General features: G+C 42.7%; 1 protein-coding gene across 4 annotated transcripts in view; it reads left to right on the top strand.

The window, feature by feature from the left end:
* scube3 (signal peptide, CUB domain, EGF-like 3) overlaps window positions 1–26,454 on the top strand; it is a 58,084-nt gene that overhangs the window by 19,311 nt on the left and 12,319 nt on the right. For 2 of the 4 annotated variants that reach the window (XM_053848602.1, XM_053848604.1), the window contains exons 4-8: window positions 3,647–3,781; window positions 15,131–15,277; window positions 15,934–16,050; window positions 20,432–20,479; window positions 24,154–24,270. In XM_053848602.1, the coding sequence (XP_053704577.1) occupies window positions 3,647–3,781; window positions 15,131–15,277; window positions 15,934–16,050; window positions 20,432–20,479; window positions 24,154–24,270 (564 nt within the window). Of the gene's footprint in view, window positions 1–3,646; window positions 3,782–15,130; window positions 15,278–15,933; window positions 16,051–20,406; window positions 20,480–24,153; window positions 24,271–26,454 lie in introns of all 4 variants that reach the window. The other 2 variants (XM_053848603.1, XM_053848606.1) reach the window with 2 other exon arrangements.

Below are 26,454 nucleotides of genomic sequence, written 5' to 3' on the forward strand. Positions count from 1 at the left end.
GATTCCTAAATTACGGTGCTGAAAAGAAAAATGATGCAACACTGGTAGAGATGGGGGGGATTGATCCTCTGAATCTATGATGAAGATTCACCTATGAGCTGCTACGAGGTGTTATTTGTCGCTTGGCTGACTGAGTTTCCACCTTGTGTCATCCTTTGGGATTATACTGTGAGGCTGAATATTAAACATAATGATGCAATCTTTCTGTATCAGAGAAATGAATTTAAATTTGCACTCAATTATTGCTTTTCTTAGTTTTCATCTGAATCAGCTATAGAATAGAATAAGTGCAAGAGAACAGGGCACGAGTCAAGCTTGAGGCCTCAGGGCCAAATCCAGCCTTGTAAGTCGTTTTCTGTGGCCTGCAAGCGCCATAAATACATGCAGTTTATGGACTATGAATATTGAAATTTTAACCTCGTCAGATTAGTGTTCAAGCTTTGCCCATTTAGCTCCATGTGTGTTTGAGTGCCACATTTCAACTGATGTTCCAGCTGACTGACTCATCTAAATACAGTGAGATGGTGATAAAGATTGTCTCAATATATTTGTCAGTTATTTCTACAGATGACATCTTATCATTTCATACAAGTCCAGCTGACTGGTGTAAGATGAAAGCGGCACTCAAATGTTTTCTGGCTGAAATCAGAGGCGGCACTTTGGTCAGTGAACTGTGTGAGCAAAAATATGCAGTGTCAATGAGACACAACAGACAAAGGACGGAAAAGCGAAATCCTTTAATCCTGTTTGAAGCAAGAAAGGATCTTGTTTTAATTGGAACTCCCCCGTGCACGTATGTGCCACTCCTTCACTGATGCTCAGTCAAGCTCAACTGGAGCCAGTTCACGGACCAGAGTGGTCTGCTGCTGCTGCTGTTCTGCCGCCTGCCACTGCACGTGGTTCTTATTTGCTGCCTTTTTAAGGAGTGTTTGCCTCCTCAACTGCTGTAAATGAAATGCCCAAAGAGGCCAGTCTCCGTCCACTCACCTCCTTGTCTCTGGTCTGTCTAGACCACAGAGGTCCTGCCAGAAAACCAGCAGCAGGAAAGATTCATATGTGGCTGTAATGAGAGACAACAGTTGTTTTTTCACTTGACGTGTAGAAAATTAAAACCAGCCTTTTATAAATTAAATGGGAAATTTATCGGGCTTTTCCAAAAACATGTTTTGGCGCTTGTGTTGACACGGCTCTCCAAAGCTGAGCAAGGCCAAATGTTATATATACAGACAAGGCTATCTGTGAAACCAGTGGACATGGCCTCAGCAAACACAACCAATCTCTTAATCTATCGCCCTTTGAACTTTCCTTTCCCCTCATGTAAAGCAGGGATTGACCAGAAATGTGTCTTGCTATTTAGAAGTCAGGCTGCCCTTTTAACTTGATTAAGACATTTTTCCATCCTCTTAAGCACTTTTTTTTTTCAAATCTTAAGTCCAAATTACATGAGGACTTCTCTCTGCCGTGCCAGAACCCCTTTCCTCTTGGAAATATTTGCTTTGGACGCCTGCCTTGCCCCGCACACAACACCGGCAATTATGGGAGCTATTTAAACAGAGGAGATCCACTGACGGGCCGGTCATGAAGGAAGTCAGGAAATGAAACTGTCATTGATGTGCTGAGGATGTGGAAACATGAGTTGACAGGTTTTAAGGTTTTATATTCAAACGAAACCCGACGCGTCTACAGAAGCCTTGACACAAGGTTTGCGTGTTAAGGCTCAATGCGTTAAATGTCAGCTAGGACCAGCGGAGTCTGGGGTTTTTGCGACTGCTAACACTGTCTGCTGAGGTGCAGCTGCAGGTTAATGCTCGCCTTTTTTTTTGTTTCACAACACTGAGATGCGACCAAAGATGATGCGACCAAAGATGAAGTCAAAGCCTCAGTGACAGACTAGGCCCTCAAATTCTTCCTTCATTGTGCTGAGCGTTTTCTTTTTTTTAACCCAGTTGTGTCTTTAAATATAAACTGGTTAATAAACTGGTTTAAACCACCAGTTTTGGTGGAGCTGAAGTGACACTCCCTGTCCCTGTGACTTTGCTAAATCTGTCCCTGATGTGCGTCAAAACTTCAGTCTCCCTAATATCCAGACATTGCAGGATACGCTGCTGACAAATTCTTTAATATCCTTCAGCTTCTCTGGTTTATCCAGAATTTTCTTGGAGGTTTATGACTCTTGCTGCTTTCATTTTCTAGTTTTACCCCTCACTCATGTCCAGCATGTGTTAGACTCCCTCTAAGCCACTTCTCATCAAGGCATTGGTTTAAATCCTTCATATATTAGAGCGGAGTGAAGACTCCTCACGTCTATCTGTGCCTGGTTTTCCTTGCCAAGTTGAATAATTTATGTGAAAGACGTCTTGTGTCATGTGGAGTTCGGTCACCATTAGGGGAGACTGCTGCTGTTAGGATTTAGGAGTGTGACAGCGGACTGCAATAAGAGGCGCTACCTGTCTCTGACCCACTTATTAACCTGCCCTTGTCTCGTCGCCTTTTACATCATCCGCTCATTCATGTGCGTCCTTGTCTGTGTGGAAAGAAGAAATTGAATTCCTTACTCTGCAGGGCTGAGAATTCCCTGGAAAGGAAACTTAACCTAGAGGCCTTCTCAGACTGGACAAATAGACAGTAAATTAGTTTCGCATGACGGTTTATTAAAAAAAGTCTTGTGTATACAGCAGATTATTGATGCATCGAGCAGAGGGATGGATAAGGTTCCAGTGTTCTTGGTTGGAAGGGACAGACGACTGCTCTCGAGGGAGGGGAGAATATGTCGTGTCACCTCCGGAGCTAGAGTGCAGTCACGCACTGAGACGAGTCTGGCCACTGGACTATGAAGCCGCCAGACTTCGGCAGCCAATACTGCCTTCACGTTTGAGATCAGATGAGAAAAAAGCTCATTTGTTGGTTGAAAATAGCAGGTAGAATTTCATATGACTGTCCAATGGACCGAGCATCGTGCCAGCGAGTAAGACATTTGTGCATTTGGATGCATTTAAATTTTGGTTTTTTTCATGATATTGTCCCGAAGTGGGAAATGGCATCCAATGTCTTAAATGTTTCATGTTTGTCTTTAATGTCTTTGATGTTACCATGCTGCCATAACAAGCAGAATTTCCCCGTTCTTCAAAGTGGGTTTCAACCAACTCCTTCACTTTTGCTCCCATCTTTCTCGACTTTTCCCTCACTCTGCATTCTTCTCGTCATGTAACTGACAGACACTTGTCATCAGCAAGTCCTTGAGTGGAGGTGGATCAGGTTTCCCACTTACTTGGGGACTGTGCTACATGTGCTATTTTATGGCTTATCCATGCTCGGTTGGAGGCTTTTACTGCAGCTCTGGTGTCCTGCCATGTCGAATAACCGTTAAAGACCAAGCTTCCATGGACAACTTGAGACTTTCCATGGAATTTCCATTGACCTTTTTCTTTTGCTTGTATTTATGCCATTTCAGATCCAACCACTTGACTGCATTCATAATTGTTCACTTGACAGTCCTGTCCAACATTTTGATTTTTTGTTGTAATGCATTCCGCGTCGATCAAATGTTTTTCAAAGTCAAGACTCATTTGCACAGTGTTTTGAAATGTACTGTGAAGCGTTTGTTCAGAGTTGAATAATTCTGTTCTTTTGTCCTCTCTCTTGGCAGATGTAGACGAGTGTTCCGAAGGCAACGGAGGGTGCCAGCAGATTTGTGTTAACATGATGGGCAGCTACGAATGTCGTTGCCGGGAAGGATTCCTCTTGAGTGACAACCAGCACACTTGCATCCAGAGGCCCAAAAGTTAGACACACACATCCATGCACACATACACACCGGCATGTTTTGAAAGTGATTCTTGAGTGAAAAATCAAGTCTGTAGGTGAAAAATGAAATCACGTATTCAAACGTGTAACCCCAGCGTTGAAGTGCGCTGCCAGTCACAATTGGAATTTCAGCATCATGCGTGTCTGCGGGGAAAAGAAGAGAGACAAATCTCTTTTTGTTACTCAGCCCAGACTTTCAAATTGAAATCTAAAGCTTGGCAGCATTTGAAGGTATTGGAGGTGTGTTAGCAGCCTGGGGCTTTCACGAGCAGAGAAAACCATTAAAAGTGTTGCCTGGGGAAGATGCACATCTTGTTTATAGGGCTCTTTATAGAACGAAAGGTGATTGTAAGTTCTGCAATGATTCCAACATAGCTAACGGTATTAAAGATTTTTTCTGTCCAGCCTTTAAGTGCTCTTTAAAGGCATGCGGTCCCGAGGAAGCTTCGTTGGTGCCACGACTTAGTTCAGAAGTTAAATTACTAATATCTCTCATCAGTATTCCCCATTAAAATGGGTTATACTTGCCATTGTCCTTGAGACTTCAAAGGGTATGAGAAAAATATACAAACATATATTGTATACCCTGATGATGAATAGCAGTCAAAGAGGGAAAGCCTTTTTCAAATGGTATGCCTCAGGTATATGTCATTGGTTCATCAGGGTTTTTTCACTTAGCTTTTCACTTGGTGTGGAGTCTTCAAAGATGTTCACATTTCTAGAATGTCCATTAAAAAATGACACTAATTTGTTTTCATGATGGGCTCAGCCATTTGGTCAGTTTAGTCCAGTTCACTGTGATACACTTGATTTAAGGCTCCAGAGATGTTGCACCTTGTTCAGAGATAAAGTCCTGTGTCTATATTTCATCTCATCACTTCAGATCCACTTGATATGATGAATTGCTCCACTGATTTTAGGGTTGTTTTGACAAGATAATGATGCAATAATTATATCAGTATCGTGTTTTAAAGCAACTATTTCTGTCGATAGTGACATCCTAAACTGATCAACTAGTCTCAGGTCATTGCATTTATTGATTTATCTGACGGCAGGAATTCAAACTTTTGTTGGTCACACAAAATGCCAAACACTGAGCCTCCAATTGTCATTGAGTTTGGCAGGAGACAAAACCTTTTGAGTTCAAATATATTGGAAAGTTTAAGGGTTAAAGGTTTCATGTAGTTTTTGCTGCTGTCAGTCTTTCAGGAAGATGATTTTGATGTTTGGGTTCTGCAACTTCTTGAGAAAATCCCACGGTTGTTTTGTCTTTAATGTCTTATCACAGGCACCGCTGCCTCTCGGTTTCTGTTGCATTATCAGTGCTGGAATGGTTGATGTTTCGAAAGGCTTTAAGGATGGCAAGCGGAGTGTTTTAGCGGTCTATTTTGTGGGATCAGTCTGGCCTGGTGAACTGTCAATGTTTACGTTTCATAAACTTGGTGTTATTTGAGAGGAGTGTGGAGCAGGATCTTATGTTTCAAAGCATTATTAGATCACTGTGCGCAACACAACGGTCTCTCATATTTCTACGAGTTGATGCTCACATTTTTTATAATAATGAAGGCTTTATTGCCTCCAGATAAGACTTGTATGCATCAAAAGATTAGTTATATTTGCTTATTAGATCGCTGCACTGCCTGCCATTGTTTTTATTTATTGAGAAGTAATGACATGGCAAATCCTCAACAGCTCACTTATGACAACAAAACAAAGCTGGGGCGAAATTCAACTGACTTTCCGTAACTGCTGCGCGATCAATGCTGCACGTTTGCGTGGCATGTCACGGCCCACGCAACTAAGCACCTGCAGCTTTGAGAAATGGTCGGGAATATGAGCGCGGATCAAAGTGTGCTTAAATGAAACTCTCATTCGGTTGTGCAAGATCCCCTCTTAAGCAGTGGCGCCCGGGGTGCGGTTGGATATTGAGCGACATTGTTCCACGTTAAAAACACAGCGGCCTCTCATTTCTTTCATTAATGGAAAGAGATAAGGTGGGGAATCCTCTCAGTCATGATGAGGGCAGTGGAGAGCAGGCCACCACCGGGCCTGGTGCGAGTCGTCTGTTTGGCCCGCTGCGAGGCTTGAGCTTGCGCCAATTAGGCGGCAGGGGTCCGTCAGCTTTGCAGCTCATGACAATTCTGCCGTGGTCTGTATCTTATTAGACCTGCCCCTCTGAACTATGGTAACTCAGGCCAAATGAGCTCCAAAGTCTCACGGGCCGAAATGCAACAGTTCATTTAGTCTTCCCAAACAATTCTCTAATTAAAGTAAAAAATCCTTTGAAGAGAGAAAGTTACGTTTGGACAGGAATGCCGTTTTCGTCAACAAGGCTCCTACTCATTTGCATTTGATTTATTGTGTTTGTAAGTGCTGGAGAATAACTGAAACCATGCAACACATGTGCTCTCCATGTCCATGAGAAAAGGATCCAGCACATTGCCATTCTGGAATTTCAAACCTGCTCAAGTCACACATCCATCATGTTGGGTTCTGTGTGCGTTTGAATATCCAGAGGGGAATTACTTAAAGTTGTTATGCAAGTCAAACATAGTAACTTATGCATTCAGTCAGGTTGTCCAAAGCTATGACATCTGATATCGACGTTAAACTTTTTTTCAGATGTGTGGCTATGAAGTCAAAGTAGGGAGCCGAAGCTGGGGAAAAAAAAAAGGTGGAAAGTGAACACCGTCTCAGATGTGAAACAAAGAGCCGTACAGAAACGCTTCTATGTACAGGCACAGACACTGTGAAATGTTTCAACTGATCTTTAAATGAAAAGTAAGAGATACAAACGTGATTCATGTCAGTGGGACTGAAATGATAGCTTCAATTCGTGTTTAAAATATCAACTCTCAAGGTCGCAGAGTTTGTCCAACTTGAGCCATAAAAGCTTCTTTGTTGGCTCACGGAGTTAGACTATTTAACCCGGACAGTGGAATATCTTTTTTTTTATTCGTTAATTCCCCCTCATGCCCTTTGTCCAACTGTCATTTCTAAAGTAGTCACAGCCGTACTGAAAACTTTGAGAACCACAAATGGAGCCACACTCTCATCGCGGTTTTATATTCCTGTTTTGTTGTGGAATGCAAAACGACAACGAAGCCATGTTAGTTTGACAGGTTGTACATGATATTTTCACAAGATAATCGCTTTAAACCGGCGGCAGCTTTTGACAGGATTCTTTGAATTTAGTAAAACTTGAAGCCGACATTGTTACCGTGGCTTTACTTTTTATGTGAGCATCGCAAGTCTAGAAATGTTTCTGACATTCATTTGTCTGATCAAGTGGTGTTAAACACTTTGTTTTGGGTTTGTTGATTTTTCAACTGTAAGTAAAACCTAACATTTCTTGTGGTTTGCAGCAACCTCACTCTCTGAGAGGAGTTGCGGGTATGTGGTCAGAGTAACCAAACTTTAAGCCTCCTCTTGCCGTAGAGATCAATTTTGCATACTGGTGTGACCTCCGGAATCCTCGGCATGCCCACATGTCTTTGGAAGAAGTCATTGTTTATGTCTCTCTGAAGGTTTGCTAAGATCCTCATTATTGCTTATTGTGGTTTGGGAGGCTTTTCCTGACCTTGTACTCATCACAATCTATTTCCTGGCAGAATGAGAGAGTCTGAGGTTATCGCCATCATCTCTGCTCCTGCTGTCAATATTTACCTTGGACGTCTGTAACACCTTGTGCTTTGTTGCCTTTGGTATGTCCTCTCAAGTTATGAACCGCCCTCCCAAAACTGAGTGAGGCGACCAAGTGGGTTATCATCATAGCCTGTCAGTTGCCCAGTGTTGTCTAGAATCTTGGAATGAATTATGCTCTTCACACCTTTTCTCTCCAATTTATTTTTCACCTGAGAGTTTGGTTTCATCCAGGCTACAAAAATGAAGAACGCAGTTCAGTCTAATTCAAGCTACAAGCTGAAGGGAAGGTCATGAGATTTCACTGGTGCGGTGAATTTAGGCTTTTAAGAATTCAAGATGGAAACACAGATGACGTGGTTCTACCCACGTTACGTCACTTATAGCCAAAGCCTTTCACGTCTGGAATGTGTTCATTTGTCTGTCACTTAATTCTGCATCGAATCAACTTGCTTTTTAAATCAAGTTCCAACTCTATTTAAGCAATAATTCTTAAAAAAAACAACCATTCTAATGTCTTTCCTAACCGTCTTTTTAAGTCATTGCTAGGTTTCTGAATTCCAGACGGCAATTCCTCTTGGCTTCCATGAGGAATGATTTGGCAGGGAGGTGAGAGTGAGCGCTGAGGTGCGTGTCCACCAGGAGATATCCTGTGAGGGCAGGCTTGATGGCTGACCTACGACCATCACCACTCGGGTGATTCCATCGCATCTTCATCTCAGAAAAGTATGAAAACAGTTGGAGCCGGTGCAAATATCAAGTCGGAGAAATGTGGTGCAGCTGTCTCCCACAACAAAATAGGTCAAAATGAAGGCCGGGGAGATGAAGTTTAGAAAGGAGTTGGTGGGTAATTCCGCTTGAGTCTTGTTAATTAATTTTCATCTACAATCCTGTCCCAACTGACTTGTGCTCCTGGCAGTTGATTACATTCCTAAAAGAGGACGGCTCGCAGCGTCCACAAGTTCTCCGTTTTTAACTAGAAAGCACAGACTCCTGACAAGCTGCTCCTTTACACAGGAGTTTGGGTTCAATATTCATGGCACATGTTCATTTTATGTCACAGCAGTGGTCATGGTAGACAGACTCAGCGCTGGTTGTTTTCTTTTATTGTTATTCCTTAGCTTTTTTCTTTACGTAGCACTTTCAAATTTTCATGTCTTCATTTTATGTAGCAGATCAGAGAAAGTTCAGTGTCACAGCCTCGAAGGTGAAAGCCATATTTGTTCTATTTTTGTCCCTATTAGTAAATCCGAGAGGTTTTATGTATATTTATGTGAATGGCTGAGTGCGGCCAGCGCGGTGCGGTTGTGCCAGCGTGCTGAGGCCGACATGACTCTTACATGTGTCCCCTGTTGGTTCTCAGCAGGACTGCTGCTGCGTCTGAATTCACCACAGAACTGTTTTTACAAGTGCAGAAGTCACTGCTCCATTGCTCAGCAGCCCAACCGTATAACCAGGCTCTTTTCCTATCCTTGAAAAGTCAAGTGAAGAGAAAGCCACAAACTTTCATCGCAAGTTGCGATGGGATAAGATATACAAGTCGCCATCTGGCTGTCTCCTCTCCCCATGTCCTCTCTTGGGTTCAGTTCTGCCGTTGTGTCATTCCTAAATTAGATTCCCATCATCTTTGGTCTTTGTCTAGACTTTCACAGGACCCACGCTCTCATCCCCCCTTGCCCCCACCCTTGAATAAATATACATCAGTGGCTGACTTGGGCTTTTGCAAATGTTGGCTGTGCTGCCACTGAATTCTCTGTACCTCATTTGAGACGGGCGTCATTTTTTGCTTGTGGGTTTGTTGGAGGTCATCTCAATGCTGGCGAGTCTGTCAAACTGCTGTGGCCTCTGAGCCACTGGTGTTTTTCCACTGGCCAACACGGAAGAAACTAGATCCTAAAGAGACGTACATTTGAAATGTAATCTTTTTTTTTTTTTCTCTGAGTCCGTGGATTGATAATTCCATGCATGGTGACACAGAATCTGGCTTGTCCTCTGCTTTGTTTGTGGATGCTCCTTAGGGACTCCATAGAAAGGTGACCTTGATTGGAAATACGGGGGGAAAGGCAAGCCCCCAGCAGGTGCTACATAGCACTTTTACGGATGGGAATACACAAATGTGCTGGAGACGTGCATGAATTATTAAAATAGTATTCATACGCACCTATATTTAGCGCCATAGGTTCTAATGCATATTGTGCGCATCCGTTTTTTTGCTCATTGAATAACAACGTGCCCCAGAGGTGGACCACTAACCCTCCAATGGTGTCATATTGTATACCAGTCCTGTCGGAATAGACTCCAAACTATTGTAATTTAACGCTCATGTCTATAACTTGAAACAGAAAAATAATATAAAAGTAGCTAATGAGAAGATAATCCACAATATTATGAAACAAAATGTATGTTTTCATTTGATTTCAAAAGTTGATGCATGCGCCGTTTGATATTTTCATACTGACCTCATGATGGCTGGAGGATTGAAGGCAAAACATCTGACACTCTTGTCCACACCACTTCTGTAGCTGGCAACATGCTTGTTGTCACTTCTTCTCTGTCTCAAAACCGCTGATGCGTGTGGCATTGATTTCTACTTTCATATGGTTGAATATTCTTCTGTGATGTTTTCGGTAAAAGCTAAAGCATCTTACACACCTGTGTGCCTATGTCTTTCAGCAATTTTGACATATAAAATGAGGTGACTATAAATATAAAGTTCTCTTCTGCAGCTGACGCAACAATACTATTGTCTCAGTTTTCAAGGAGCAAATAATCCTGGCAGTTGACCACTGACCATCTGTATTGCAGTTCAACCAACCCCAATCTGGTCAGGCTCGTTTCCCAATCTACTTTCCATGTGCTGACATTTTTATCCTCCCGTTAAAACTTTTAAGGGCCCATTATCTGGGGGAAAGGAATGCTTTAATAGCAAGGACCTTCCATGCGAAGGCCCCTTCTTTTCAGTCTGTAACCTACTAACTCCAGTTAGCTACTTATTGGCCTCTAGTCAGCTCCCAGCAAAGACACATGACAGATGCTCAGCTCGGACCATGAGCCTTCTATTCAACGCCACAGGTTCTCAGAGCGGACAATAAACTCTTGGCATGCCTTCGACCACTCAAACCTGTGTCCCAATCCCTCCACTACATCCTCTAAAGTTTAACAGAGCTGGCAGGCCTTGGCTGAAGTTCTTGTCGCCTCCTTGAGTCTTTTGTTAATAGATCACAGGAGTTCACATCATTGGTGAGCACCCGTGATAACTTCTCTTGCACAGTTAGGCACGTTGTGTTTCAGCGCCTACTCCGCTGTTTAAAGTTTACTATTTGTTTTCCTGGTAGGCACAGTTGTGACGAAAAGGGAGCCTGTACAGAGACTCTACTGTTGCTTCTTTGCATTTCATGTGGTCTGCGAAACACCTTTTCATACTACAGACGGCGCACTGTGTAGAAATAGACCTTTTTTTGTCGACTTTTACAATGTATTTAGAGCTGTTTGGTTTCTGTGGGGGCACTTGTAACTCACATGAAATTGCAGCTGCCCTACATTGTGAGTTTATTTATTTATTTTTCGCTCCTGTCAATCCTTCCACTGACTGTTGCCGACAGTCATCAGTAAATCCTGATTCCGCTCCTATTTTTTTCCTCTGTTACCTTGACTAGCTGGCTTTCAGAAGGTCAGTGAGTGATCAGTGAGCTCGACCTGATGCCGCTGGCTCAATTATTAATTAGATTTTGCTCCAGTAACTCATATTTTTAGCTCAGCAGATTCCTATTCTATTGCTGATGACGAAAGAGATCAAGAATACATTTTTGAGTTTATGAAAAACAATGTTCCACTGTGATCGATCCTTTGTCAATTCATATAAAATATCAAGTTTGGTTGTCTCACATGACACAGATCCTGATGTCCCCAAAAATGTTTCCAAAATGTTGTTGTTAAATGCTTTTGTCATGTGATTGTTATTATTTTCAGACTTCTGAGCGATTACCTGTTTGTCATGGCCCATTGTTAGTGGGCAATTCAATTTCCTGCATTACACTCTTTGATTGAGGGACCATAATATTAATAATGTGCTTTGTTTTGTTTTTAAGTTGTATTTTGTTTTTTTTATACATGTGATTTCAAGTGTTGAAATATCAGGTTAAGAGAGCTGTGAATTTAAATGAATAGAATTAATGCTTAGAGGTGCTTGATTGAAAATATGTTGTCACTTTCTGAGTAAAATTATTTTATGGGGCAGGGAGTATTAATGGGGCAAGCATTAAAAGTTTGGAATTAATATGACATTTCATTTGGACACAAAGACTGACGGACGTATGCAGGAAGAGACTACATTCAGTCCAATAAAGAAATTATATTTTGAATTAACATGGTAATACATTGAAAAAACAATGGTAGATGGTATGAAAAAAATCTTTGGGCATCACCCTACAACTGGCTTTGCTGACCATGTTGGGGCTGGATAAAAATGCTGTGCTTTGTGCAGGTCTCAAGAAAGTTCATGCTCAAAACTCATTTTCTCTTGTTAGGATTTTGGATGTTGGTTTCCTTCACTATGACAGTTAGTGGTTTTTAACTGTGGACAACAGTGACTCAGTGTTATTGTTGAATGTCTCAGAGTTTGATTGACCTTGTCCTTTTGGTTTTGAATGATTGTGAAGAGTTGAAAAAAAAAATCTGAAACGTTTAGTTGATTTCTGCTGGATATTTGGTCTGGTTTCAGAAGAGATCGGAGAGTGGCTGACTGTGAAGGAGGAAGTAAATCAATCTTGCCCAATGTATTGTGAGGGAATAGGAAAGGATTTTTCAGCTTCTCTGTCCTCTGTTCAGACTTGTTCTTCTTTATCCAATTCTTTATAATCATGACTTCTCTCTGCGCCCAGTAGAGGGGACATGCAGAGTAGGTGACGGCCTCACTGGGAGAAAAGCCCCATTGTATCAACACTTGGACTTTTATTGGTTCGAGGAGGGGTGAAGCAGCCCGACACAGTGCGTGAAACTGATGTCTGTTGGGTTAACTTGGTTAGAAATCGAATCCTCCTCAAAGGTCAAGTTCTGTTTGCAAAGACACGCACACACACAAGAAAGCAAAAACTGTGGCATTTTATACTGAATTACCTGGTAGGCTTGAGGAGGTATGTGATTTTGGAATCGCCAGACACATGATGAATATAATTTCAGTGGGAGGTCAGAGCATCCTTCACCCTCTAGTCATGCGGTGACACTCATCTAGTTTCTGGCTCTGTTTTAAAAAAAAAGTATGGCTGTAATCATCATTTAGAGTAAAACTTGTTTTTGTATCGAGAGCCTGCTGGTTTGAATTGTGTTGGTGCTACTTGATCAGGTACTTCAGCTTGACCAAAAACTACAAGGTCCCTTCCCTTTTGAGTTTCCTTTGGCCCAGCTGTCCAAATACTAAGCCATTTTCACAAAACCTGGTTATAGGGAATTATTGGCTGAGATGAGTACAATACTTATTGAGGCAACATCAGACATATTTGTGTGTAATTTTGCTGGGTGGCTATTTCGAATTTGACACGCAAACCTTGCCGTGGTTTTTCCTTAACTCATCACTTTACGATGGCCGAATCCTGTCTGTCACTGACAGCACTCGGACTTAATGTATCACTGTTTCCTAGTCTGGTGTCTGGTGTCATGTTCAGCCTCAACTGGCTTTTAAGGACTTAATGCTCGTCCGTGTTTGCTCTCTTCTCTGTGTTAAATCGAACACTGCTGACTCATCTCTGGACGCGACTTCATGCAGGTCAGTCAGCTTTATGAGCTGAAAAAAATGAGTCCCTTTCACTGAACGATCTTCATCAGCGAGTGAATATTGCTCTTCAGAATCAGAGTCGGTCAGTTTCGCTCTCTGTGACGCTACGGAGCTAGCTAGCATCGCTGGACAACGTGATGCTAGTTTCCTAGCACTCCGTATCTCCAATAGAAACACATGCACAAATGTTTCTCATATTGAAGTGACATTATATTTTAATAACCTTCTCTTTTGTGTCATTTCACAACTCACTTATTTTATTTTTTGCTTGATACATGCGGCTTCACGTTCCATTCCACGCATCTGGCTGCAGATAATGTGTGCCCGGATGGTTTTCTTGTCATTTGCAAGTGTGCTGGTTAAAGAAAAGAGCCGTGAAATGTGGCTGTTTAAAAAAAGACAACAAGACCTCTAAAGCCCCCTTGAGTGTGACAGAAGATTTAACAAGGAATCGATGAAAATGTCTTGTTGCTCGGGGTGTCTGTTTGGTTTTTAATAAGGCTGAAACTGCAGCGCTGCGTCTGTTGCAACAATGAATAAGTTGCAAGACGGCTACTCCTTCAGCAGCACAGAAGCCGACACAGCTTTTCATTTGGTCATCGCTCATGACAGATGTGTTAAGAGATAATGGAAGTGTTGGATGTGTTTTGCTATCCGCCATCAAACATGCGGCAATAACAAATGAACACTTTTTGACTTTTGAATCTTTTCTCCCGATACAGTTCCCCGGGTGTTTTCACACACTGAAGTGTTTCAACCGTGATGACTCATCAAATTGCAGACTGATGCCTCTTTTTGTGTCTTTTGATCTCAGGCTCCTCGGGGGGAGTTTGACAAAGTACTTTTCTTCCCTGCGTTCCTCTTCTTCTTTTCTTTATGGGGATTACCTCAATTAAAATTACAAGTCTTCTGGCTCACCTCCTGCTGGGAGTTTGATCCTTTCTGTAGGCTGCATCTCTTTTAATAGAGTGAAACAAGTCAGCGTGTTTCAACAAGTGATTGAATCCCAGAGATTAGTGCCGGGCATGTCTGTCACCAGCAGTAGGCATCCATGTGAGGGTCAGAAAGGCTTCCTCACTTTCCCACCAACTCTTGGATGACTAACTGTATGACGTGCTCTTTTAAAGAGATTAGATGGGAACCTGTTCAACCCAATTTTGTGGCTCCCAAAACCTCCTCTGTGTCAGAGGATGTGCCAGTGGTTTTGATATGTCCTGTCAATGTGCACACTATAATTGTCGACAAATATGTCAGTTTCTATGATAAACATTACTCTTATCATAAAATCTGCTCAAAAGTTCTGATGCCTGGAGATTATTTTGCTTCTGGTGTCACATTTTTAACCTTTTCTTCTGTATCATCTGATTTCAAATGCATTATTCATATGAGTCATTCATTTCCAAGAGAATTTAAAGTATATATTTGTCTTTTCTGTACTTTTTGGTCGTCATATATGATCAATTATTAAATTTTGAAGTGGCAAATTGATTTTCGTAGCATAAAAACAAAGGTCTCTGAAATACTGTTACGTATTTCTGCACCAGCCGTAATATTCATATATATATCTTATTTTGCCAAACAGAAATCCATCTTCCCTTCCTGTAGCACTTTCTTTGTACCTTTGTACTGAATGCAAAATACCAAAATGGCACGCACTTTTAGACAAAACAAGATGGCAAGTCTGTCTGCGAGCGAGTCGTACAATGGCTCCCAAGTGAAAAATGTAAAAGTTCAATCTATTTCTTCATAGAAAAAAACAGTTGCTTATGTTGGGGCTTTGTTTGTGTTGGATTTATCTCTTGTGTACCTCAGATCCATATGATTTCAGACTCTGTTTTGATCACGGTTGTTCACTTTTTTCTGTTTTCTGGCTGCTTGAATGTCTCGTCTCATTACGTCTTTGCTCTGACACAGTGCGGATGGAAGGCACGAAGGAGGGCCCCACTTGCATGGACAAAAATCACGGATGTGCACACATCTGCAGGGAGACGCAGAAAGGTGGCATCTCTTGTGAATGCCGACCTGGATTCCAGCTCACCCGTAACATGAAGGACTGCAAATGTAAGTCACACATGCTCGGCTGAAGATCCGGCAGGATTTATTGGCCCCTCATAAAAAGCTGATTGAGGTTGGCAACCTGCCAGGGAAGCATAGCTGCACGTCCAACACGGACATTAGCTGCACATTACTTAACAGTAGCTAATCGCCCCTGTAAGGTTAAACGTGTTGATCACTGAGGAACCGTCATTTAGGCAACCCGGGCAAGTGTGGAGGTTACTCCAGGGGGACAGTTCTGACGGACAGTGCACACTTCCTGTTGCTGTGCAACTGAGATCTCCCTGTCAGAGCTGGGGCCGGGGCTGATGGGGGATTTGTCTGTGTTTGGATAAGGATTGGAGAAGTGTTATTCTATAGTTTTTCTGTGACAGCCAAGGAAAAGGGCAAACGACGCCGGGATGGTCGGGTGCAGACAGGATGGCGGTGTAAAGCCCCGTACTCTTTTTCACTCTGTCATCACAGGTGTGTTAAAAGTGCCGGGGTTAATGCTTCCTTTGCTCCGCAGCTCATACTCAAGTTTGCACCTTAGTTCCCACACGAGACACCTTTGCTCGCGCTTAAGTAATGATGAGAAATTACCGTTTTTCCACTGTTGAAACACTGTAATAAAAGTGGAACTCATTCATGTTTTTTTTTTCTAATCCTATTTCCTGTCACAGTGACTTGTAACTATGGTAACGGGGGTTGCCAGCACATCTGTGAAGAGACAGACCATGGACCCAAGTGCGCTTGTCACATGAAGTTTGTCCTGCACAGCGATGGAAAGACTTGTGTAGGTGAGTCATAAGACCCCAGTACTGTCCAGTCCACTGTCATGAACTGCTTCTAAATTGCATAAGTTGTTTTTTTACGCTGACCTACGTGACATAAAGGACAAAAGGTTTCCTGCCGCTGTGCTTTCCGCTCTGCTGCTGCTCCAGTAACCTCCTGGTCCTCACATCTGCTTCAGCCTCTGCTCTTCCCTCTCCTCACTGGACTCCACTCTCTGTGCTTCTCCCAGCTCTGCCGTCAGACATACAGCTTCTATTAGCTCCTGGGTCAATTCCTTCATTGCTTTCCTTTTGGGGATTAACTCGCACACCTGACCTAACCTTCCACTGGCATTTATCAGTGTTTGCCTCAGTTGACTTAAGTTGAGTAAAAATCATTCAGATACTCGGGTGTATCGAACCGCTCTGAAGGGCAGATTTTCATTAGATGGAGCCCGATGGCACCGAGGAGTCAGAGCGGAGACGTCGATAAACACGTGCTGATCATGTTAAACCCCCACAATGGAAGCCAGCTGCCTCACCAAACATGCATCATTTTAATTTAATTGCAATTTTAAAGTGCCAATATTCAATAACAGCATTGCTCCTCTGTGTATTTTCAACTGTTTGGTCCGGTCAGATTGAGGAGAGAACCATGTAGCACTGAAACACAAGGTGATATGTTGTTCTCCGTCAGGAGATTGGTTCTTAACTGTTATCAAACTCTCTTCCATCTAGTTCTTGTGTGTCCTCTCATTTAAGTTAGAGCTCTTCTCATCACACCATCGACCAAACACAGCATTGGAGATTCACATCAGAAGCTGCTCCTTCTTCTTTGTTTTAAACTCCAAAAGACACAATGCTCTCAAGTCATTTGAAGTGGAGCCATGACGCGTACCGCTTCTTCAGATACCACCCCCTCCTAATATCTGTCAATATCTAGTCAATAAACGGAAGAAGTCAGTCGTGCTTGACTCGAATGCATTGATCTGTTCCAGATCGCTCAGATCTTCAGGTGAATGATTCATCTATAAACTCCTTGATCGTGATCTTTTGAGAGCAATAACCTTTCGACTCAACCCACCTTTGACAGTCATTCATGTGAAGCTGCTTGTCTCCTAATGAAATCGCCTCATGATTGAAATGTCAAGACCTAAATTCAGACCTAAAGACAAAGAAACCTCAACGGTAGAAATGATGGAATAAATCTCAGGGCCTTTAGTTTTGCTTCTCTTCGCTCCCATTGTTCCGAGATCATGTTGAAACATAACACACAATGTGGTTAGTTTCCTGAAGAGGAATTGTGTGGTGAAATGAGTTCACGTCCTGTGCACATTTGGTGATGCCATTTTCTTTTATCGTAAGATGCCTTTTAGTGAATTAAGAATGATTCTATTATTAGGCTAAGCGACTTGGACGTCACTTTGGTGTTACATTGTAGATGTGTCTGATTCTTAAGCCTTTTTCTGATTCAATTGGAATTGTAAAATTTAAGTCATGCCGTTGCTTCTGATCTTCTGCCTTTGTTATGTGCTTGTTTAATTCAAGAGTTGATCCTGCTGCTTCATCGTGCACCCTCGAGTGGCAGAAAGAAATGTGGAAGAGTCCGCTCGCGTGCGGAAACCTGGCCTGATAATGGTCGGAGCAGTGTTTTCTTGATCTGCGGTTACTTGGTTTCAGTGGCTGTGAGGTTTGAGAGTTTGGTTTTTGTAGCGGATGATTAGCTGGCTGTTTCAACCTTGCGTTTATTACTGGAGAGCTGATGAGAGCCAGACCTATGTCAAGGTCTGGTCAGCCAATCCCTCATTATTGCTGTACCCAACGAGGCCGCAAAATTGACCACAACCAAATTATACGCCTTAGCCACTATTATTCCCAGAGGCGGCGCACATGCACGGCTGCTGCGCCAGTTCAGGAAGCACTCAGCCAGTGGAAATGTGATCTGGAGCTCAGATGCTGCAACCTTTCCCTAAAATAAAATAAATAAACTGCAAAAAGAAGCAGCCATGAGCTGCTGAATGATGAGGTGCACGCCACATCTGTGGGGTTCCCATTATCCAGGATATTATTCATTGTTGAGAGATTCTAAAAAAATCACAGGTGAATCAGCACCGTCAGAAACAAATAGTGTTGAAAGTCTTGGTTCATGCTGTTGATCAGAAGACGTACCACCATCCTGAATATTTCAATCTCGATTATTCAGTGTTTTATACTGACTGCTTGTTTTATGCCAGCATCAAAAACAGAAGCCTTGCCAGACCCTTACTGAGGTCATGATACAGTAAGAGCCAGATCATGTTGATGAACCTTCATGACCGCTGTTGCATGCAGATGGTTATTAAATGAACAGTATGTGCACATGAAAGTTGGAGGTAATGATGAGCTCGGCTTCAGAAGTGAGCCTCAACTTTAGAGCAGCTAACAATTATGTTGTCTGTGTCAACCAGCAAGACGCTTCTTCACTTGGTTGTTTAACCAGATGAGGTCTTTGTTGATGCCTGTGATAAGGGAATTACAGTAATCCGGAGAAGTATAAGCTTTTGGAAGTCTGACTCTGCTCTGGTTTGTCTTCTCATGCAAAGATGGTTTTGTTTTTCGTGTGTAAATGAAGAGTGGGACAGGAGAGAGTTTTGTCGCTGTATTTATAAGTGCAACCAGATGCCAATAAGGAAGTGTTGTCGGCAGATAGAACACGCTGGGGTGATGGTGAGGGGAAACACTTGTTAAAGTGAAGGAATGGCATGGTGTGACATCCTGTTTTGATAAGAATGGAGACAAATATGAGATTATTATTGGGTTTCTGCTCTGGAAAGTGTTCCGCTGCTTCTTTTGGCCATGTTTTCCTTGCTCCGAGACAAATTTGATCACTACTCATGCCGTCCTTCAGGACAACACGTTGCTGTGTTTTGAATTAATTCTCTCACTATGATTTTGGTCACAAAGTGTCTGTGCGTCGGGGAGATATCAGAGAAGCCTCCGTCATGTGGAAGCATTTGTGCTTTTAGCGCATCAAACCATAAACATTCACAAATAGCAGGCAGATGCAGACATGTTCCTGAGAGTTGGCCACACCATTGTACACACACACACACACACACACACACACACACACACACCGAGCATTTTATAATACAAACTGAAAGCTATACAAACAACCAGGCAAACATATTCGGCACGCATGCACGTAAACACTTGCTGTCGGCTTGCATGTAGCCATAACGTAAACATGATGTGCCCTGTTTTCGGGTGGTCTTCTCATTCATACTTGTCTTCAAATTGATCTCTTCCTTTTCTTTTAACTCCTGAGCATAGTTATGTTGTACTGTTTGCATACGTTTGACCGTTGTTCTCAAGTCACGCCGTGCAGATCTAATACGTTCCTGTTTTGATAAATAGGTAATCACTGTTTGTAGTGTTTTTAATTCCAGAAAAATAGAAAAAGACCCTCACAGTCATTTTGTCAGACTGTTAATAATAAAAAGTCATGAGAATGTTGTGCTTTTAAATGTCTTAACTGCCCAGCTAATGATTACATTGTAAAAATGTGGTCATGACAGAGTACAATTGGACATTTTCTATCAGCTAATCCAAATAAAATTCTGCAAAATGTAATAAAATGTCAATACAATTGTATATTTTTTCACTGTGGTTCAGCCATCATCTGTTTTTAATCCCCTTAATGTGTTTCCAGACTTCCGTTAAGTCTCGAGAGGGAGGTGTGTGATGAGGAATTTATTTAGTTTCTTAGCTGTTACACAACCCCGACTCCAGCACACTGATTCTTTTACGTCTGTGACCCGTGTCACGCACAAAGAGCAGGTCCACATCTGCTCAAACCTGATCCAGTGCAGTGCTACTTCACAGTTTCCTCCAGTTAAAGTCCATTAAAGTTGTTCCCGAAACCTCAAATAAAAAATAAGAATACACAGTTTTGTGCTGGATCAGATACGGAGCGCAGCAGGACACAGTGGGGTGTTTAGAGATTTGAGACCCTAAAACAGTCATTCAGTAAACGATATAACCATAAAAGCTGCAGCTATAAAAGCAGAGTTTCTGTCTTCCAGCTCACAGCACTAACCACCTCTCGCTCTGCCTGCACTCGTACTAAAAAGCTGCTCGCACTCGGATCACATCAACATTGTCCTCTTTGTGGGGAATTTTAATTGCATGACTGCATGTTGCAACACTTTTGTCTTGAAATGTCACTTTTTTTTATACCGAAAAGCCGATGTCAGCTCATTGTGACGAGATTGAATTGACGTCTCATCGGGATCAAATGTTGAGGAACGATAGGGGAGTGTGAAGATGAGCTGCTCACTGAAAGAAGCCTGAAGGTGGAAGGTACACAGAACTAAAGTGGTGTTTGTGATGTGTGTGTGTGTTGGTGTGGGTGTGCGTGTGCATGCAGGGGAGAGGAGTGTCCAGTCCCAGGCAGCCCCACAGCTCTTCCCCAATGGTAACTATGTGTTTCTCTGACTCCTCTCTCTGGGGGGCTCTGGGTGTGGGCAGTAGCTAACCTCGTCTGCAGATCACTCTTCCACTATCATCTCTCTAACCTTTGGCCCTGCACACCTTCCTCTTCCCTTGATGAATGGCAGCTATGTCAAACACACCTTTCCAAAACACAGCTGCGGACCACTAATACTTCTAGGTTTAAGAATGGGTTTATATCTAACCAGCTTCTCAAACAAATCCAAAATATTCGTTTTGTCTGCTGGGCACATCCAAAAGTCTGTTTACCTCCATTTGTTTTGTGTGGGAAATGAAGCTTCCATTCCGAAGCAGTTGACCTGAAACTGTTCCCTAAACTCTATCACGCACCATTACGGCTACAGAGAGAACACTGTTCTTCGTGATTCGAAAATATGTAGCTGTCATAAATGTCTTTTCAGAAGCATTAAAGTGTCACTCAAGCAGAATTCCAAATCTGAACTCTGTTGGATGTGGCTCCTTCCATGTGACCTTACATCATCCACTTCATCTCTGTGCACGTCCATTTGGCAAAAATATTCCCCCCTACTAAATGAAGTCTCATTTGACTTTGTTTACAATGACTTGAACTTGTCACACTGACATTATTGAACACACTAGTGTCTTCATCTTTTCAACTTCACCCCCCGTCAGCCTTGTTTTTCTCTGCACTGTCTGGTCAAGAGGCTGAGGCCCAACTCGTGTCATAATCTGTAGTCGGTTGATGTGGTTGGTCTTCTAAAAGGATTTTGTCAATCCCGAGCAAGTCTTCATTTACGGCCTTTTTGAATTTCAAAATTAGAGTGTGTTTTGAAGTTAAGTTAAAAGGAAGTGAAGTTGAAAGAAATAAGTTTGAACAGTTGGGAACAAACTTTGGGAGATGACGTCGCAACCCTTTGACATATTGGGTGTCAAGATCAAAACTATGAAGGCATTTCTCCCTTCAGAAGGAACACGCCTTCAGTCTTAAATCCAATTCTGTTCCAGCTCCTCTTGATCTAGTTTGTGGTGCACTTTAAATTGAGTTGTACTATTTAATTTGTGGACCGCGTAGAATGACAAGATGGACAAGATTTGGTTGGACACGTCCCCATGAAATTAAAATGTTACTTCCACAAAAGTCAATATTGTTTCCAAAACTAATTCTGTAATATGAATTTAAAATCGTATACATATTTAATTTAGTTACAACTGTAACCATGAAATATTCATTCATTCAGCATCAGCTCTTTTCATCCGAGGATGAATTCTCCATCCCTCTGTGCTGCAATAAAAGTTGTTTGTGCCCTAAAATGGTGACAAAACCCATCCCATGTTTGCTGTTTATTCCAGGGCCACTAAACATTACAAGCTACACCGTACTAGAGGTAAAATGAGCAAACAGGAACGAATGAGGGGAGGCCATGACCGTCAGATTGCAGCCCTGCACAGATTTAACTCACGAACGATTCAGCCATTCGGGATGTTTTATGCATGAAAGGCGTTCACCAATTGAAAGGAGTGAGAAGGATGCAACAGTCAGTTAAGTCGGCTCCCGTCACTGTTCTGTTGGAGATTTCGCCCCCGTTCTCACAGCCTGACCCATTTCAGACGCTCGTCCCTGTTTCTCATGTTGTCTTCTGAGAAGATAGAAAGTTTATCCCATTATTGTTTTCCCTGGGCACATGCACTATTTGTCGTAATCACGAAGAAATTCTCTGCTTATTGAGTCATGTTGTGTAATAACGCAGTCGCAGTTTGCTAAATTACAAAAAGGCTTGTGTGGCATGTTGCTATTCTTGAACTTGATCATTTGCACGGCGACAGAGTTTTAGTGTCGCTCAGGAAAATGACTGATGCCCTGTCTCACCGTCACCTGTGTTGGTGCTGCGGGCAGAGGTGACGGGGGGCGGGGCGAAGAGGTGAAGGGTCAGCACACTGTGAATGAAGCCACCAGGAGAGGTGTTTAATAGGAGCCCGCGGAGCTTCTTGTTCACCCTCGATGAAAGCAGTCCCTGGTGTGTTGCAACAGTTGAAGCTTATTTTACAGTCCTTGAATTTTATGCCTCACATTAGGTTTGCATTTGCTTAAATGTGATGGCATCCTGAAGTGATAGATGTTGACGATAGCTTCACGCCATTATAGACCCTTGTCACATTGATATATTCACTGTGAGATTGACTATTCCCCAGTTGCGGTCTAGCCTTTTATGAGCTTCTCTTTTCTTGTCAATCTGTGGTTGTGTAAATGGCAGCTGACTGCTGAATTGAGGTACAGTAGTGCATCGATAAATGCAGGAAATCCAGCGGCTTGTGATTGTCAAATATTTATCAGCAAACCAGCTGGTCTCGACCCCAATAGTGAGGGCCGATAGTGTTGTGTGAGGGGAAGTCTGTCTCCGTATAATGGCGGGTCCCAACCTGGTGCACTGTGGACTTGCCTGGTCCTCCTCCAAAGCACACAAACCCACACACATACCATCGCTCCCCTGTCTTCAGAAAACCACACTGTCAGAAATGTTTCTTTGCTCTCTTAACACATGATCATTACAGTTTGGTGAGATGGCTGGCTGACTAAGCATTTTGGAGGCATGTCCTGACACAGTCTTATCGCCTTGTCTGCCAACTTGTCTCCACTCACACTTTGCAATTATGTGAAGCCCGGAGCGAGGGCTCGGAGCAGGCGATTCGCCGGTCGGCCCCCTTCTGCCCAGCATTGTGTCGAGCCGTCATTCCTGGGCAAAAGATCAGGAAAGAACAAAGCAGCATGCTTTCTTGAATTAGAGAGGAGACTTTCATGTTTGATCAAATATGACGAAGAGAGGAGGCGTCAACCTAAACAGCGGTATCAGTCAGAAAGTAATGATGGAGAGGAGTCTGGGAAAGGTTATATCACCTTAAGCGATGCTTTATCTCCATGTTTGCTGTTGTTCGGATCCTTTCATTAGATGTTTTTCCACAGCTATTGACAAGCATCCGCAGCAACACCTAATAAAACTGTGGCACAACATGTCATCATTGGAGGAACAGGTTTGGCTTGGATACGCTCTCCTGTTGAGAAAATCCCATCACATGTTTGACGCTTAAGGCGATGGAGTTTTACACTCAGGAGGTGGAAGTTGGTCTTCCCTCAATAGGGATTCTCCTTCGCAACATGGCTGCTGCGTTCTCAGAGGCTTGCTGACGTTTCTCGACGCTTCAGTTGAAGACAGTGGTTTGTTGATTTTACTTACAGCTGTAGAAGCAGCTGCCCTCATCCAATCCTCAGTGCAAACTGAACTCATGATCTGTGTTCAGGAAGTCAGAATCCAATCCTTGTCGAGGTCTGCTTGTTTCCTTCACTCCCACAGTGAATGTATTTATTTGCGAGTCAAGACCCTGCCACTTCAAAAATCATCTTCAACTGGGACTCCTTGCTTCGCCAGCAATGGCCAGAAGAAAGAAGACACTCCCCTCAGCTTCAATATTGCCCATTGTAATCTAATTTGCAAGCTTGTCACTAATTTATCAGCCATATTTAGTGTCTCTAATTTTAGCCTGCATCTTCTAAGAAACGACAGTAGCACGCTGTGTTTCTATTTCCGTCTCTCCATTGACCCAGAAATGATCTTCCCTTGCTTCTAATGAGTATGTTGGTCAGCTTGTCCTGGTCTGTGTCATGATGCGTGTGTTTCCCCGCAGAAACTTGCGCCGTCAACAACGGTGGATGCGACAGCACGTGTCACGATTCGGTGACGGGCGTGCGCTGCAGCTGTCCGGTGGGCTTCACCCTGCAGCCTGATCGGAAGACCTGCAAAGGTACTGTTGCTTCTCTTACTTCACTTGTCCCGAGAATGAGTTTAAACCTGTATTAGCACTTTAAACACAAGAGGCCTGGAGTGTTGTTCGTCTCTTGTTTGGATGAGGAGGAGAATATCAAGAGTTTCCTCGACAATTCCTTTGATTTAGATGAGTAATCATTCTTCTTTCTATTCTAACCAACAGTGGCCTCAGGCTAGACTCTCTCTTGAATCCATAATGATGTTCTTGCCATTTGAAAATATTTTTATAATCCACAGAGGCACCGTTTGTTTCATCAGTTGTTGTGGGGCACCATATTAAAATGCATTGAGAATCACATTTTGTCCCCCAATGGTCCTTGTATGCTTTTGCCTACATGAATAGTCGATGAGGAGCCGATATATTCATTTAGAAGTCTTTCTCTTCTTAAAATAAACAGCTGTATGACAGGACCCCGTGTGCAGAAGACATAATAAATTCAAAATTGGCTCAAAAGAATAGCGATTAAAACTGTGATCACAGTGATTCAGGATGGGGTGAAAACCAAGACGAAACTGTCTTCTCACTCATTTTCTGTCAGACGATGAAGATGCTTTCCTCCTTTGCAGCGATGAGTCAGAATAAATCAGAGTGCTGCCAAACTTGCCCAGACAGCGGCATCAAAAGCAAATCTAAACACATAACATATCGATTGGATATTGGCGAGAGAAATGAGAGGAAAGCAATCAGAAGGATAATGATTTAGCGGTTTCGCTGCCATGAGGTTCTGCTGTGCGAGAGCTGCATCCCATTACAGCCTCACGCAGACCGATCGGAGCCCATCCGACTGCTGGTAAGAAAATCCCTGCAGCTCATTTCCAGTTTATGCAGCACCGTCATGCCAGCGCGGCCAAACATCCACCCTGCTTCAGATATCTACCATTTATTTCCGCCAGGTTGTTTGTGTTTAACAGCTTTTGTTGATGAGAGTTTTGCTAAGTCGCTTTAATCAATGTGTTTGTTTTGTTGACGGTGGATCTGAGAATTCTCATCCAATCCCGCTGGTCCTCGGAGGGCCAGCGTCGTTCCTTTTATTAGGTCGTCCTCTTTGCTTTCGAACCCAGTGGTGTCTTTAACAGCGCCGGCTGCGATTTGCGCCTCTAGAGGTGGTCCATTGGGTTTTCCAAACACTGTCAGATAACTTCTATATAAGCGTGAAGGCTTCACTGATGATGTCATTCTTCATGTTTTGTGTTTCATATTTGAAGAGATGGAATTATAAAAATCGTCATCTCAAACACTAACGCGAATGATCAAACGGTAAAACCCCGTCTGTTCAGACCCTGATCAAGGGAGTTGAAGAGGAGAGTGCAGGCTGGGTGGAGACTGACAGAGACCTGCCATGATGTACAGTTTAGACACAGTAGCACTGACACAATGTGACCATTAGAAACACGTATAACAGAGGAATAGCTCAAGTTTGGAGAGAAAACTAGAGAGGCCAGACTCAGGTGGTTCTGATGGATAGAGAAGAGAGCCAGCATCAGAAGAGGAAGACAACGGTTTGGTTTGTATAGATCAGACCTGGGCAAAGTGCGGCGCCGGGGCCAAATGCAGCCCTTTGACTGTATTCATGTGGCCCTCAGAGCAAAACTATAACTCACACTGCAACTCACATTTTTATCTTGTGCATTGTTTTTTGTTCATTATGATGCAACTGAAACATAACTTTCTCGTTTGACTGTTTTTCTTTCTGTTGCTTATTTTAGTAGTATTTCTTGTCCCTTGAAATACATCGGAATTGAAAGTAGATTTTGAAATGTATGAAACAATTTTTCAATGGAATGTGGTTTAAATTAAATAAAACACAACAAGCCAACATTTTCTGTGCATTTTAAAGTGTGGTTTCATAATCACACATGATGTAATCACTTGATATTTATTTTCAATCCGTTTTGGGCCTGGCTCCCTGGGAAATTGAATTGCCCACCTCAGGTATAGATGAAGTAGATGTTGGGGGAGGAGGTTTCCTTGCCATGGCACAAAATTATATGCAGAATGGATATCTTAAAATGACAATTCTTCACTCTTTAAAGTCAAAGGAGAAGCCAAATATTAGCCGCATGAATGGCAAATAAAGGAAATCAGCATGGAAATCGATAGTCTTGGTAAGTTGACCTACGTGGGCCGGATGAGGCAAAGGTCGGCGGGTCCACCCGCCCC

Source organism: Synchiropus splendidus, chromosome 18 (assembly GCF_027744825.2).
Source record: "Synchiropus splendidus isolate RoL2022-P1 chromosome 18, RoL_Sspl_1.0, whole genome shotgun sequence".
NCBI lineage: Eukaryota > Metazoa > Chordata > Actinopteri > Syngnathiformes > Callionymidae > Synchiropus > Synchiropus splendidus.